The following is a 17,216-nucleotide window of genomic DNA, read 5'->3' on the forward strand; positions in this document are numbered from 1 at the left end:
ATATACATTGAAAAGTAGATGGTGCAAGATAAGCATTTGTGGTAACCTCAATATTTCAGCCCACTGATAAATCCTCTCTGTGATTTTCAAGCTAATTAAATCTTTTTACTTAATTAAAAAAATGAATATCAAGTTATATGTGAAATGTTTTACTAAATTACCTTTTTTTTAAAAAAAAAAAGGAAAGATTTTTCTGATAAGACTGATTTTTAACAAATTCATGTTGTATAAGTATTGGTAAACAATAAAGCATTGTTTTGAGTTTGCTTACTAATCAATCTATTTATGAATTACTGTAGAATCTATCCTATCCTTCACTCACCTGGTACTTCCAAGGTCCATGAATGCCATTTATGAATTCCGCAGGTGCTCTAGTATATAAAAATTCAATCTGGGTGATTTTGGTTTAATTATTCTTAATTTAAGATATAGAAGATATTAAATTTGCCTGGGTCATATCTGTTGTCTTCGTGTCTACTACAAGATCTTTCCCACCTATGGTACTCCAGATAAATTGGTATTAACTCTGCAAATCTCCAGCCAATATAACCAAAATGCTTTATACTGAAATAAAATTAAAAAAAAATGTTCCCCAAATATTTTTCAGCATTATTTTATTTGACAGGCATTTACAACGTTCGATTCATATGCCTAAAAACATAAAAATAGACCTTCTTTCAGCTTATAAAAGAAATATATAAGAACTTTTGACATTGGCAGATCATTATATTATGTACAAGAACAATGGCAACCTCCAAGCACAGGACATCCAGCATTTCACGGGCTTATTGTATTCCACTGAGGACAGCAAAAGCATTGTAATGTCTAATAAGTTGGTACACAACTGATTTAATTTTAATATGATGAGATACACAGGGCTTAGAAAGCTTTTTAATAAAACGGTTAAAAAATAGCAAAAGTTGAGAGAATAAAACTATCAAAATACTGACTATAGTGCACTGAGAATCGAACTGGTGACACTCCAATACTGGTTGGGACATAAGACAGCAGATGGTACTAGGTAATATTTCCTGTTCATGTCACCAAACATACCCATAGCTAATTATACAAAATGTATTCCCTAAAGCTACTACAAAATTTTAGATTTTCAATATACCTACTAATGTGTCAAACATCAGTAGGTCTGAAAAGAATCCCACTTGAAAAACAAAAAATCCCAAATCCTCCCATTTTTGCAGAGCAAATCTAAGATGGGGAAGCCATATAAATATTTAAAAAGAAAAAAAGTGCTTTAAAAATCATTTGGAAATCTTTGATTATAAGTCATATTTGTACCCTGTTATTGATGTTTAATTAGGAAATTTTAAATGCAATTGAAAGTTGCCTGTTTAGTATATTGTTTGTATTATCTAATACTGTGGAGAGGGAATCAAGTGATAATGTACACTAATCTCACATTGATAAGATGAGGTCAGCTTTTCTGGCCATAAAATATTTAATTTTTCCTGAGCCTAACTTGATCAGGCAGGGAGGATCAAACTCACCCAAGGTGAAATCCTACCAACTGCAACAAAATCACAGCAGGGATTAACTTAACCTCCTTGGATGTTCAGCAATTTGAGATTGCTAACTTTATTCCAGTCTCAAATATGGGTAGCTGCCCACAATATTTTACAGAAATGACGAGTTTGTCCATAAAAGTTTGCAGTTCAGACTGTACCACCACCATCTTCAAACCCTTTCTGAAAGGTTTGTTTTACAGCCCAAACTTGGAATTGAAGAGCACAAGTCTCTGCATGTCTACTTGAAAGTCAGTCTTACTCCTCAGTCATTGCATTTAAAATTGCAGTTTAACACCATCAAATCCCCATTCACCTGTGCCTTTGCAATTTAGGTAACATACAGAAAACTATTTTCAAGTGATAAATTTTGATGTCTAAAGTTGAAAAAAAAAAGATTTTGCATTGTTATAATTTTTTATGTAAAACTAGAAATTCCAACATTGACATTAAACTAACCACAGACCAAAAATAACTCAGCACAATATAAATTCCAGATTTTCCCTCACACATCCCTAAAATACACATTGCATCACCAAATCCAGAGATTTTCACTTCGCAACAGGAAGCTTTGCGAATGCTACTGCATGCAGCTACCTCAGCTACTAGAGATGTTTGGCACTATAAAGGCTATAACTTGTTAAAGGAAAAAAGAAAGGGAAGGGCTGGTTCTAGTTCCTGCAAATAAGCGACTGGACTACTCAGCAGTGGTGATGTCAAAGATCTGGTTAGCAGTGCATGTACAGTGCAGATCATCTCTTTTATGTATGTCCTTGAATGTTGAATGCAAGTTTATTCCCTCCATTCAACACCATTCCCACTTGTGGTACCTCAGAAAGAAGGAAATCCCATGTACAGAATGGATTGCCCTTGCTGGATAAGGGTGAATAACTTTGAGTTGAAAAGTGAAATCTGCTGCAGTCATGGACAATTGTTCCTTGTTTGCTGCAACTTTTTAAAGATGAACCTATGATTTTACTTATCACATATAAAATTCATTTGCTGTTGTGCTATCACTTAAGCTAATTTGCTGCACGCATATATTTTAAGAAAAACACCCACAGCATTGTGTTTTTAGCAATATCAATGCAGCCCATTATATTATGCAGCCCCTGAATTGTTTTTAATAAATAAAGCCCTTGGTACTATATAGAGAAGGACTCAAGCTCATACTATTTTCAAATTTTGCTTCACTTCTCCTTTTTATACTACTTTAAAGGAGAAAACAGAAGGAGAGGCTGTAGTTTCAACAAGTTTAGCTGCCATTACTATATGTGCAAGTATGCATTCTAAGGGATGGCTCTCCACAATGTATAAGGGATAAATTTGGGGCTCACCTACACCTAGCATCTAACCAGAAAGTATTGGGTTTAAAGTTCTGTGTTTAATTTTCTTGATGGTACAAAATCTTGACGGCGAACCCAGATGACTTCTTCACCGTTCCCTTCCATGCTACCATTAATTCCAGACAGAGCAGCTTGTTTCTTTAACTGAGCCATTCTGGATGCGTGTGTGCCCATGGTATACCGTGTTTTGGTTTCCTGGTATGACTGGTTGCTTGTAATAGAGGCTGACTGCAGTTGCTCCTGGAGTTCTTTTTCAACCATGGTGTTCTTCAAAGGCTCACAACAGTCCTCCTCATCACTGAGAATATCTGTTTCTTTTATGTTCTCTTGTTCTTCATACTGACCAAGATCAAACTGCTCTTCTACCCAGCGGTCAGTGTCCTTGTTGCTGGATGACTGATGGGTCTCTTTCTCAGGACTGCTGGCAAAGACGGCATCTGAATCAATGGTAAATCTGTTTCGGGCTAGGCGTCGCCTTCTCCTCCCGAGTGACTTGCTTGGGGCAGACACTGTGTACACACAAAAATAAAATCCACGATGCTTTTATAAAGAGAAATTCGAATTATTTTTAAAATTAGCCTTTGCACTCTTCCTTTCACAATAATGGTAAAGGTTTCCCCTGTCATGTCCAATTCTAGGGAGTGGTGCTCATCTCCATTTCTTGTCCAAGGAAGCCTGCATGACTATACACCAAAGGAGCATAGAATGCTGTTATCTTCCTACCAAATTGCTACCTATTTATCCACCCACATTTGCATGCTTTCGAACTGCCAGGTGGGGAGGAGCTGAGGCAAGCTCACCCCACTGCACAGTACTCGGGTTTCTTTAAACACTGAGCCATCGTGGTCTCGCTACACCAAAGCTGATAATTGATCACAACGAAACATGTAAAATCTGACAAAATCTGGGGAACTGATAAACATGAAGAAAGGCTAATAAATCTCCCTGAGGGAGATGAGCAGTTTAGAAACACAAAATATAAATAAAGTTATTTATGCTGTATTTACCATAAAATACAAAATAAATAATAAATGCTTTGAATGTGTAAAAATCTATTTGTGCCGTAGTGTCCATGCATGTCTATGTACATACACACACACATAAATATTTATTTCTGACCAATGACTGAAATAAAGTGATGATAATGTCAACAATCATTGAAAATATTTATATCGAAATCTTCTAGGCAGAGAAATTAAGTTGTATACAAGGTTAAAATTTACCTTGTAAATTCTAAAATATCCTGTAGTTAACATTAGAGTTGATAATGGAAAAAGAAGGTAATTTTTTTTCTTCCTTCAGTAGATAGAAATGTCTTAGAGTTAATTCTAACATCTGGACCATTGGTACTGAAACATGTGGCTCAGTGGTCCTCTATTACTTCTCACTTCATTATTTTAAAATAAGCTAATAGCACTGGATGTCAGACTTTTTGACGAGAAGCAAAAGTCATGGGGCGATATACAGTGAGCTGATATTTAATGCGATGTTCCTGCCCTACACCTGAGGTGGGATTTTGTGAATTCAGCTTCCTTATACTCCTCACAACATTCAAGTTTCAAATGACAGTTGTGTTACATAAATCTGCCACTATGGCAGTTAATTATTAATTAAATATGATCTTATTACACATTTCTGAAACTGCAATAAATGGGATAAAAATATTAATAAGGAAAAGCATTCTTTGTGTGTATGGTGCTTTGTTTTGTTTTGTAAATTCTCTTGAGACTAATCTGTTGCAGGCACATAATGTGAGAGACCAAAGTAAACAATGAGTGGGACAGAACCAGTAATGAGTAGGATCATCCTTCCTTGCTCTTAAACTCATTTTTCCCTCTTTTGGGGTGTTTAGCAAACTTTAATCAATGGTACCTGTCCTGTTCATAGCTGGCCTTGCACCTTTCAATGCACTCAGCCTTTTCCCTCCAAATGGGACATAGTGCTGTGAAGAGGGCAAACTTTCAGTTTTAAGAAGTTGTCTTCTGTGTTTGTCACGTAAAATTGAATGCACAGCTTTTAGAAAATCTTTCCTGTGTTCTGGGGAACTGAAAAGAAGAAATAAAGAACACACACCAGTTATATGCTGGTCTGTCAGCAGAATATTGACATTTATTTATTTAGTGTAAGTGGTAATATAATTTTGCAAACTATCACTCCTTACCTACAACAAAGATGGAATGACCTCTCTGGCCTGCCTTCAGACTCAGATTTCACATGAACTATCTCACAGACAGAACTGGTCTCTGCATCTTGACAAAGAGAAAAGAACATTTTAATAACATCATTTTGATTTTTTATTTACTGGAAGCATTTCAAAAACAATCTCATCTGAAATTTGAAGGTTACTGTGATGATTAACTTAGTGACTGAAATACATAATATTAATTGGTCCAAGAATTATAACCCCAGGAGTGGTGGATTATGGATTATTTCCATGGCATGCTGAATACATGGAACAACCGAAACATGTAAAAGCTTCTTAACATGGTTGCAATCCCATCACATCACGCATCTTCCCCCATTAGCAATGTCCAAGACTGGTACTAGAAGGTGGTATACTTTTTTTCTTACATGATGAATGACTTAAAATGAATGAATCACAGTCAGACATTCCCAAGAAAACAATATTCCTTCCACAAGGAGGTCTCTGCCTCTGTAACATCTTCAACAGATGCAGCCAGTTGCACCACTGCATAGACACCCACCATCCATTTCAGAATGGACTATACATGACTCCCATTCAAATCACTTTGTTAATAATCAGATGTAAACAATTTGAAGGGATCTTCTTAAGCAAGCGCCATTTTATTTTATCAATACAATTTTGCTCCTATGCTGTGGGCGAATATACCATTACTGACGCTACTTTTTTAAAAGCCAGAAAATGAAAATCTGAAAAGTAAAATTAATGAAGTTTATATAAACTAGAATAGGCAACTTTTACATTATCTATTGAAACTCTACAGTAATGAATTCTAGACCTGTACAAAAAGACCTATACAAAACATCTTTGGACCACTTTCCATTGGCTGCACTGAATGGGATGTTTAGTTGTTAAAGAGAAACCCACAGAATGCAAATTTCAAAGCTTAAAGCAAAACAAAAGCAATCTAAAAAGTAACTGTCATTATATTGATATGAACGTAGGTGCTATTGTATTTACAAAAACAGTGTTGTCCATATACCTATAATGTTACTCATGGTACAACATGAAAACGAGCAATAATCTCATAGGCCTTGAAAATTTTCAGTGACTTAATTTAGGTATATTGCTGTTCCCTTGCTTGATCCAGCTTTCCTCACAATTAAAACTCTCAGTGGTGAATCTAAAAACTCCTACAGGCATAGCACAGGCAGTGCACATCAGCAGCTCATATTAGGAATACATATTAGGTATTGAAAAGAATCTGCAGATTGCTCTAGTTATACGTTGTGGCTACAGATTTTATATCGGAAAACATAGTTTGTGTCAGCTGATGCACACACATACACACAGAGAGACACATGACAAAAAAATTACAAAAGGATTAAGGACAATTCAAATCTATGCTCATGTTAGAAAGATAATCTGATTGGTGAGACTCAACTTTCTTTACAGTTTTAAAGGTTAAATGTATCTGCATGAACAAGAGTCATTGGGAAAGCTATGTTAACCCTGTTAATGGCCAGTTTTGCCTCATGAGGAAAGGAGGCTAGGAAACAGTGACTGAGGGGAATTCTAGAGAAGATAAGAGCTGTCGGATATGGATAAAGAGGTTTCCTTGGCCAATTAGAAATAATGATTCCATGGAGATTGATAAGCAATGTAAATACAAAAAAGTGAGACCAGCAGAAATAGCACCCTAAAGCCCTGTTTAGCAAGCATTAGTTCAAACATTAAAATAATGATAGGCTCCCACTCCTTTAAATAATTTTGTTGACTATCAGAATTATTGTAAGTCAAATGTTCAATCACTAAGGGTTTAATTCTCTTTAAAAGAAGTAAGTGTGAAAACAGCTGAAGCTACCCAATTCCTCTTCTCTTGAGGTTTCTGTTCCAAAATTCAGGAAATAGGAAAACAACAAGAATTCAAGCTAACACCTATATGTACCAAATAAAAGGGCCCACTTGGACAGTTAAAAATGTTATCAAATATAACCTGAATGAGACATCCTGCTATTTTTCTGCTTTTGTTTGTTTGTTTTATAATTCTTATTTTTGATAAATTGGCTTTTCCTGATAGAATGTATACTTACTGTACTTGTAGTTTGGTAACTAGTAGGATATATTTCTTTAAAAGAGAAGTTTTACAATAACCAGATTTTAAAAAATCATAAATGAGCCACTTAACCTACCTGAGCTTGCCAAGGCTCGGACCTGCAAAGCCTCCAAGGGAATCATGTGACGGAAACGGAATGGGTCTGTGTCTTCATAAATGGAAGCCCTATGGGATCCACCCTATGTAGGGAAAAACAATTTTTATTATTAATGATATTATATAACCATATATACGGGTTTATTTCATATCAAATGTTTAAAATATCTACAGAAAGCCTTCAATCTTGATCAATACAAAATGAAGAAAAGTGATGGAATTAAGTTTATAGGAGTTTTCCCTAATGGCTTCATTGTTTCATCCCTCATGATAATTTCCCATCTGAAAAAGTAACTTTATATTGTTATTCTATTATTCCCTTAATTTGATTATCAGAGCAACCATTATCTTGCGGAATAGTTTTTCTGTCTCAGGCAGAAACAGGTTGAGATTTCTGTCTCAAGCAGAAAAAAATTAAGATCAAATGTCACAGGGTTATAATAGAAGATCTCTGTTTCATTTCAAGAATAGTGAATTATTTTTGGACCAAAATTAGAGAACTTATAATGATCCATCAAAGTTTTATGATTATATCTGACACATCAAACCACTAAAAGTTTTCTGCATTAAATATATGTTGGTAGGGTGTTACAGCCGCAAAAAAGGCAAGTGTAGTTTCCACGTCAGCAGAACTATATTTTTATAATTATAGGAAGATATAATTTTACTTTATTTCACTTTTGTCTAACTTATCTTAGAATATTATAAAAATTTCAATAACAATTCAACAGATTCCAGAAAGGTCAGCAGGGATAATTAGAAGATCAGAAATCAAATCCTATGATGAGACAATGAAAAAACTAAAGCAGATTGCCTTGAAAACACCAAGGAAAGCGGGTAAATGGAGAATAGGTTAATCTAAAAAATTCACCCTAAAAATGTAAAGCTCTATTCTGCATCACTACAAGTAGCAGGGCATAGAATAATATATTTAATTTAAAAAAGACCAAATTCTGGTTAGGTGTTAGGAAGTATCAATTGCCCAGAGAAGTGAGTGGTGACCATTCACCAGATAATCATCTGATTATCTGACGATAAATCATCTGATTTCATGGAGTTTTACTATTTTAAAATTTTGGATTATCGTATAGATAACAGCTCTTTCCAACTCTATTAAATTCAATTCTATCACAAGCACAGGATATTTCAATCAAAATCTGTCTAATCTCCATGGTTTGTTTATTTACCTAAAAGATTTATAAGGCTCTCCATCTTAAACAACTCTGGGCAGCTCACAACAATAAAACCAATAAATCAAACAATCATAAAACAGTAAAAACAATAAAACAAATGATGAATAAGAAACTAAAAGACACAATGAAAAAGAAGATAAAGGAGAGCTATATGAGCATATATTAGGAAATTGGTTACAAAGAATTAAACAGAATATGTATATCCAAGGTGTTTCCTTTTGAAGAAACTGATAGTAATAATAAATAACTCAAACTGATAGTAATAATAAATAACTCTAATAAAAAAGGAAATATTTGACAGCTCTGTCCAAGCATTAAGTTTACAATTAAAAATAGTTTATAATAATTATTGCTGGAATGATCTAATTATCCCAATCTAATAGGATATTTCACATTTTTTGTTGCTTAACATTATTTACAGTTGACAAACTTACCAATTTTTTCTTCTGTTTCACTCCTTCTTTATATACAAGTACCACAGCAGTTTTGAACACTACAGGGAGAAAAAAAAACAAGAAAACCAACAGTTTGCCAATGCACAACCAGAAAAAAAAATATCTGCTACTAATTCTGTGGAAAATATTCAAAGATTCTTCCTCTGCACTCATACAGTAGCCTTCCTCATATGCCAAGAAGAAAGAGCATAATTTTCTAAATATGTGATAGCCAGATGAACTGAAGTAATATCTATTCTGAACAAAAAAATAATACTCAATGTTTTTAAAAGTCAATGGCACTTACTTCATCGATAGAGGTCTATAAATTGTAATCATATATTTAAACGTTTACTGGTATTTGAGGATCTTCCCAACAGAATCAGTTCATTCATTTAACAGGATTACTCTAGAATAAGCCCTTTAATAAGTATCATTTAGTATTTGTACCTGTAAATGGTCCCTATAAACAATTAAAAATGTTCCAAAATGTAAAACTTTCATTTAATGATTTTTCAAAATTATGAAGAAAAAGTTAAATATACATAGTGCATAAATTACATAAATTATCGTGTACTCCTAGATTATTTGCAGGGAATTTCTCTGATACAGTATTATGCATGGAAAGAACCAAAATCAACATTTACAAACAAGCAGCATTTCAGCAAATCTCCCTGAAGGATGAATTCAGAAGATGGAAGGAAAAATAAGAGCTACTGCCTACAGCCATCTATTTTACATTTCACGGCTTCTTTTTATATTTCCCGACTCACTGAGCTTTGTAATATTATTAAGCTTGTAAAGTTTAAATAGATGCATACTAAGTATACAGACAGACTCCAAAGCCCTAAATTGTTACTTCATAAAACATCTTTAAAAACAAGAATGCCAACAGCTTAAAATGATTTCCCCAAATCTGATGTATTTTGGTTCTCATCATTTACAGTCAAGTTTCTAAAGTGTGCCAAAGGGGAGAAGGGGTGTCCTAAAATACCTGACTGCAAAGTCAAATCTTACTCATTTATTTTCCAACATTTTTGCTTATTTAATCAAGCTTTCCTATGAATCTGGGAATCATTTTTATGCTTTGAAATCCAATGTTATAGCAATCTGCCTCAAATATTAGTCCATATTATGCCCAAAGCAGGGTTGTCTCACATAAAACAGAGGGGTGGGGAAGTTGAACAGTTGTGACTGCCATCTTGACAATTCCCCCACCCACCCCCAGCACTCCCTTCTAGAAACACCTTCAGTGGTATGTATCATTGGAAACTATAGAAACATGTTTTATTTAATTTTTATGTGAAACGTTCATTTGCTTTTTCTCTGAAAAGAAGCACATACCGAATGCTGCCAGTTCAGGTTCCTTCTTCCACTTTCCAAGTGACGCCGGAGGATTAAGCCAGATGACTGTGGTATGCAATAGCAAATCTCCCATTGAAAGGTCTGCCACCTGCCAGTCACATACCCATGCAAAAAGAAAATGAGTGTTCTTAAAAGGCATTTAATAGTCTTTGAAAATAAATTTTAGCCTTTTCCTGGGATTCTCTGACTTTAGCCACACAGGCTCAAGAAAGGATAGAGCAGCTCCAAGGTGTTACAACCAGATGCTAAGTTCATATTCCAGAACATGAAACAGTTGTCATGGCTGCATTCCCAATAAAGAAGTAAACAGGATCAGTCCTGCTTTGCTTTGTGAGAGGGCCAAAATGGGCCAAGAGCTGACATATATACCTACTCCCAAATTTTTCATTTTCGCACTTTTTCTTTTAATCTATTTTCTTCCCTTTTCCTTTTTGGACTCCCTTTTTAATTTTATCTAAATTATCCAAATATTTATCAAAATAAAACGTGAAAAAGGAACAAAAACAAAAAAAGGAAAAAAGAGATTAAAAGCAAAAGGAAGGAAGTCTTGCTTTTCGTCTTGCTTTGTTTCAAACAAAAGAAAAAAGCAAATTAGTATCAGCATCCTATTATGTACCTTTTACTCTTAAAACTATTGTCCTAATAATTTCCCAGGTACATTATATTGTAGGTCAGGCATGTCAAATTCGTGTCATCATGGTGGCGTCACATGACATATTAGGAACTTTTTTCCCCTTTGCTAAACTGGGCAAGGGCGGGGAGAGCAAGTGACACATTCAGCCCGTGGGCTGTGAGTTTGACACCTCTGCTGTAGATATTAAAACTGTTTCAAAACTGTGTCTAAAAAATTCTAGCTATTAATCATGTTGTTTCCTTACAGAACCATGATGGCGAACCTATGGCATGCATGCCACAGGTGGCACGCAGAGCCATTTGACGGGCACACGAGCCCCAGCCAAACTTACCTGCACTTCATATGTGTGTGCCTCCCAACTGATTTTTGACCCATTTGAGGCCATTTTTGCCCTCCCGGGGGCTCAAGGAAAGACTCTGCAGCCTCAGGAGGCCAAAAAACAGGCCTCCTGGAAATACCAGAAGTGTCGAAACGGGCCTGTTTTTCTGCCTCCTGAGGCTGCAGAGGCTTTCCTCAAGCCTCTGGGAGGCAAAAACAGCTTCCCCTGGGCTCCAGAGGCCCTCCGGAGGCTGAAAACGGGCACTTCCAGTATTTCTGGAAGGTCTGTTTTTTGGCCTCCCGAGCTGCAGAGGCTTCCGTCGAGCCTCCGGGAGGGCGAAAACAGCCTCAAACAGGCTGAAAATCAGCTGGGAGGCGCATGCATGTGCAGTGCAGGTAAGGGAGCGAGGCAGGGGTGTTGCGCGCACATGTGGGATGGGCAGGGCACATTGCATTGCGGGTGCCAGACACATGCGCTTTTAGCACACCACAACAAAAAGGTTCGCCATCACTGTTATAGAATATCTATCAAAAGAAAACTAAACCCCAAACCCAATTATTTCACTGTGTAATGTTTTATTACACTACATATAACATACTGAAGCAAATTTTCACCAATGTGAACTAAATATGCCTATTATGATTGAAGAAATGAGATTATACATGCAGTAATAAATGCAAAAATTACTCTGAAAATTGAGTTATGGCCACTGGATTTATTTTTGTTGAGAAGTTTTGCTGCTCATCCAAGCAACTTCCTTAGTCTGAGCAACTTGGGCAGCAGAAGGTTGTTGGAATGCATCAAATTCAGGGTTTCTTTCCCAAAGTGTGTGGCAATATGTTGATGAATTTTCTCAGTCATCCAGGTAGAGTTATCTGAAAACCAAGTCATGCCAACTGGATTTATTTTTATTAATTTGTGATGTTTTACTGCGCAACCATGTAACTTCCTCAGTATAAGTACCTGAATGAGAATCTTCATCAAAATATTAATACTGAGATTTCATTTAAGCAACTTGCTTTTTGGGTAACAATGAGAATTCTTTCCAATTATTTTCTCTTTCCTTATAATATATGAGCCCATCTCCCTACAATATTCAGGTGGCAATATCTAACACAATCTAACAAAGGTTAAACATCATTATTTACATCAGTTTGAGAGAGGATTTTCATAGCTGGGTACCTCTTTCTTATCTCCTGTTTGTTCTGCAATGAGCTGGTCAAACACAGCTCCATATTCCTCATGGATTTTCTGCATTTCATTGATGTGGCTAGCAACCTTGTTCATTGTTTTTATGGCCACTAGAAGACAAGCAAAGATATAAAAAGATTACAGGAGAATTGACCTGATTATATTATTAAACATGAAAAACTCTTTTTTCTCATTGTCTTAAAAAATCTACCATAATTTTAATACTTCAGTATGGTCCTACACTGATGATATATTATGCCTTGTTGGTTAGGAGGAACTTTATTTTCTTTTGCATTATTGCCTCAGTCATTTCTAGTTCTGATCATCAACTAAATGGAGATGTTTACTGAGACTCACTTAGTAAGCAAAGGAGCAGCAGTTAAAGTGAACAAGCTACATTTTAACTAGTCTCATAAAATTTAAATACTACTGGCTTTAACAATGGTTCAAAGTTACAATAGCCTTGGGAAAACTTATTTACATCCTGTTCTTTCGCTTATGATGGTCATACCAAATTTATGTTATCACACTATATGTCCTTGTTAACTTACATATTTTGACCATCATTGATGCATACAAAACTGAATGTTCTGCATGTGTTGAAGCAATGTAATACACATCTAAATATATGGTACAATTAACTAAAGTGTCCTATTGTGTGTCTTGATATGCAGTCATGGAGATAACACTTGAACAGTTTTCAAGCAAGATTCCTAAAATATGCAATTGAGGTTGTTGCAAGCTTATTTAGGTATGAAAACATGCATTAAACATTTCTTAATCCTTGTACATCATCTTTATCACAGAGTAACTGATGCTTCATTTTTATATACTTTCAGATACATTAATATCTCTTACAGATGTTGATAACTTTCTAATACACTGTGTACACAAGTATTAGGCAAGTGACTATTTTGACCATATCATCTTTTGTATGCATGTTTTTCACCTCCAAGCTGTATAAACTTAAATGCTTAATGGATATAAGCAGATCAGGTGATGTTTGTGTAATAAGGGAGGGCGTGGCCAAAGGAAATCAACACTCTATATCAAGGTGTGCATAATTATTAGGCAGTTTCGTTTCCTCAGGCAAAATGGACTAAAAAAGAGATTTAACTGACTCTGAAAACTCAAACATTGTAAAAAAATATTTTAGAGGAATGCAGCAGACTTGAAATTGCTAAGACATTGGGGTGTATCACAGAACCAATAAACATTTTGTTGCAAATAATCAACTGGGTCGCAAGAAACATGTTGAGAAAAAAAGATACACCTTAACTGCCAAAGATTTGAGAACAATCAAACATGAAACTACCAGGAACCCATTATCCTTCAGTACTGTCATAATTCAGAACTACAACCTACCTGGAATGCCCAGAAGTACAAGGTGTCCAGTGCTCAGAGACATGGCTAAAGTAAAGAAGGCTGAAATCCAATTATCACTGAACAAAATACATAAATTGAAACAGAAAGATTGGGCCAAGAAATATCTGAAGACAAATTTTTCAAAGGATTTATGGACTGATGAGAGGAGAGTGGCTCTTGACGGACCAAATGGATGCATCCGTGGCTGGATCAGTAACGGGCACAGAGCTCCACTTCTACTCAGACACCAGCAAGGTAGAGGTGGGGTACTGGTATTGGCTGGTATTATGAAAGATGAGCTAGTTGGATCTTTTCAGGTTGAAGATGGACCCAAAATCAACTCTCAAACCTACTGTAGTTTTTAGAAGATACTTTCTTCAAGCACTGATGTAGGAAAAAGTCTGCATCTTTTAAGAAGACCTTAATTTTTATGCAGGACAATGCTCTATTGCATGCATCAAAGTACTCCATTGAGTGGCTAGCCAATAAAGCAGGGGTGGGGTGCTGCAGGTTTGGGCGGGTTCGCCTGAACCCCTTGTTCTGATTCTGCATGGTTCGGAGAAACAGCAAATTGCACCACCAGATGGCCCCGCCCCTGCCTGTTTTTTGGGCCATTTTTGGCTGGTTTTCTGGGTGAAAAACGGCCTGAAAAAGGCCCAAGAATGGCCTGAAAATGCCCCAAGTGGCCTGAAAAAATCCTGAAAAGCGGCCTGTTTTTCAGGATGTTTTCAGGCCGATTTTGGCTGATAAAATGGTCTGAAAGCAGCCTGGAAAACAGCCTGAAAATGCCCCCAAAACAGGCCAAAAATGGGCAGGATGGGGCCAGCTAGTGATGGGATTAGCCCCAACTGGCTGAATCCTACGTGTTCCTTTGAAGCAAGTGGCCGGAAGGTGAGGCTGGGTGTGATGATTGACATCACCCACCCAGTCACATGACAAACCAGCTACACCTACCCAGCTAGAGAACCAGTTGTTAAAAAATTTGCAGCCCACCACTGCAATCAAGGCCTTAAAGATGAAGGAATAATGACACGGGCCCCTTCCTCATCTGACCTAAACCCTATTAAGAACTTGTAAGTCATTCTTAAATGGGAGATTTGTGGTGAAGTAAAACAGGACACCTCTCTGAACAGTCTCTGGGAGGCTGTGGTTGCTGCTGCACAAAAAGTTGATCATGAACAGATCAAGAAACTAACAGACTCCATGAATGGAAGGCATATGACCGTTATTGAAAAGAAGGGTGGCTATATTGGTCACTGGTATGTGTGTGGTTTTTTTTGAACTGTCAGAAATTTTTATTTGTAAATTTTGAGTTGTTTGTTTATTATCCTCACTTTAACAGATGAAAATAAATGAGATGGGAAACTTTCCATTTTTCATTTAATTGCATAATAATTCTGCACACTAATAGTTGCCCAATAATTGTGCACACATAGATATTCTCCTAAGAAAGCCTTAACCTCACTTATACTTCCTTAAATATTCAGGTTTGAGGTTTATTAACATTTGGGATTGATCGAGAGCACTACAGTTGTTCAATAATCAAATTAATCCTCCAAAATACAGCTTGCCTAATAATTGTGCACACAGTGTATATTAAGAAATTTTATCAGAAACAATGGCAAAACCAAAAGTACCAACAAAAGAAAAGTTAGAAAAATAGTTTACCATCAAGATGATAATGTTCTTCACTATCAGCATCAGTGAGAGTAAATAGTTCTTTCAGCAGAAGAGGGTACTTCAATATCCTCTGGATTGGTTTGATGAGGTAAGACTCTAATGTTGACGAATGTTGTCTTTTGGGATTCTGGGCATCTAAGAATGCTTTAAATGCTGTGTCTGTCTTAGCTATATTTTGAAAATAAAAAAAATATCTCAAGAAATAATGTTTTAGCTATCTCTACTACAGAATATTTCTACCATATTATTTAGTTGTTCACTTTTGTAAGAGGCTCTCAAAATAGCATTGAGAAGTCTTTTTAAAAAAAATATGGTTCTAAGATCCCTGGGGTACCCCAAAAAGCTTTTACGGGGTCCATAAAAATAAAAATTATTTGCCAGTCTATAATATATTGGAAAAATAATACAATATTAAAATTCCATCAAACAATTGTGAGAAGCAATAGGCACATCAATTTTAATTTTTAATATGGTAATATTGACAAATGCAACCCCTACAGACAAAATAAAACTCATTACAGGAATTGACAGTCCTATCCACTGGGATTGAAAACACATTGGATTAGAATGCTCTCCATGTTCACTTTATATGTGTTATTGAGGGACTTTTCATCTCAGGAAGTCCTTAATTTCAAGTTCATTTCATATACGAATCAGGACTTCACTTACACATGTAAGCTAGAGTCAAAATGAGTCACTACTTTCTGCGTTTTGAGTAATTGTTCTTACTGAAATAAAAATGTTCAAGATGATATTGTATTGTGATATGCTCTTAGAAGACAAATTATTGATAAAACTTATTTCAGCTTTCAGCTTTAAAATGTGAATTATCCTTTCTAGTATATTAGACTGGAGAAATGGCCATTGGTCATTCAATAAATAAAATAATCAAAGTGATGTAATTTAACTTTGATCTACTAGTTGTGTATGAATAATACCAAGAGTTCAACTCGTAGTTAAATAATCATACTGGACGGAATTGGAAGAAAGGAAGAAGTTTATGTTACGCTTACTTTCTTCTTTATATTTTTCAACATAAAACAAATCAGGCTCTCACATTTCATATTGCTGAAAAGACACGAACTTAAATGTCTTTCATTTCAAAGTATTTTTCGACCAACCTTACCTAATGTAACCTTACTTACATGAATCTGTAATATGATTAGAGAAGTGTAAAATTTGAAGGTACCTTAGCTGCCATGAAGTACGGCTCCCTAATACACTTAAAGCTTGCAATAAAGAATTATTGACAAAAGAATGTCTCGTTCACTTTCCAGAAAAGTAGAATTCCACATTTATCTTCTGAAGTTCCAATATCACCTTGATCTTCACACTCTGAGGCAATTTTGAATTTATAGAAACATTGTACTATATGGGACAGAGAAAGTTGTGTATATCCCACTCTTACCTTTCACTAGGACTTTTGGAACCTTTGTGTGGCTTGCGCAGAAGGCACTATACAGCTTGAAACGGTCAGCATAATACAGGAAGGACCCACCCAAGGAAAACAACACTTTCTAGGATCAAGAATATATAAATCAGAATGTTGAAATAAATTTGGGGCTGACCTTAACATCATAAAAGAAATTAAATATTCTCCAACTGACAACTTTTGACTTCATTATTTACTAATGCAAAGATTTTTGTTTATAAATTCTGAGAGATCACTTAAAATACTAAATAAAAATTAAACACCAAGATACATATTCTGTACGCAATAGTGGCAAGTATCTGTAGCTCTGGTGTAGGATGAGGGTGAAGGTCCATTCTCTGATCTTGTGGGTTAGTTTCCAAATATTCCAAACCTAGCCTAG

At 35.6% G+C, this 17,216-nt stretch overlaps 1 protein-coding gene across 7 annotated transcripts in view; it reads right to left on the reverse strand.

Moving 5' to 3' along the window:
* Positions 1-597: 597 nt before the first annotated feature.
* Positions 598-17,216, reverse strand: part of TIAM1 (TIAM Rac1 associated GEF 1) — a 207,728-nt gene continuing 191,109 nt past the window's right edge. For all 7 annotated transcript variants that reach the window (XM_087937550.1, XM_087937547.1, XM_087937549.1 and 4 more), the window contains 9 exons: positions 16,811-16,919; positions 15,391-15,570; positions 12,349-12,467; positions 10,193-10,301; positions 8,849-8,907; positions 7,202-7,304; positions 5,028-5,115; positions 4,739-4,911; positions 598-3,375 (listed from right to left, as the gene is read on the reverse strand). In XM_087937550.1, coding sequence (XP_087793676.1) covers positions 2,891-3,375; positions 4,739-4,911; positions 5,028-5,115; positions 7,202-7,304; positions 8,849-8,907; positions 10,193-10,301; positions 12,349-12,467; positions 15,391-15,570; positions 16,811-16,919 — 1,425 coding nt within the window. In that variant the 3' untranslated portion in view covers positions 598-2,890. The remainder of the gene's footprint in view (positions 3,376-4,738; positions 4,912-5,027; positions 5,116-7,201; positions 7,305-8,848; positions 8,908-10,192; positions 10,302-12,348; positions 12,468-15,390; positions 15,571-16,810; positions 16,920-17,216) is intronic.

The sequence above is a fragment of the Pseudonaja textilis genome, chromosome 7 (genome assembly GCF_049901715.1).
Source record: "Pseudonaja textilis isolate UNSWEBS1 chromosome 7, rPseTex1.2, whole genome shotgun sequence".
NCBI lineage: Eukaryota > Metazoa > Chordata > Lepidosauria > Squamata > Elapidae > Pseudonaja > Pseudonaja textilis.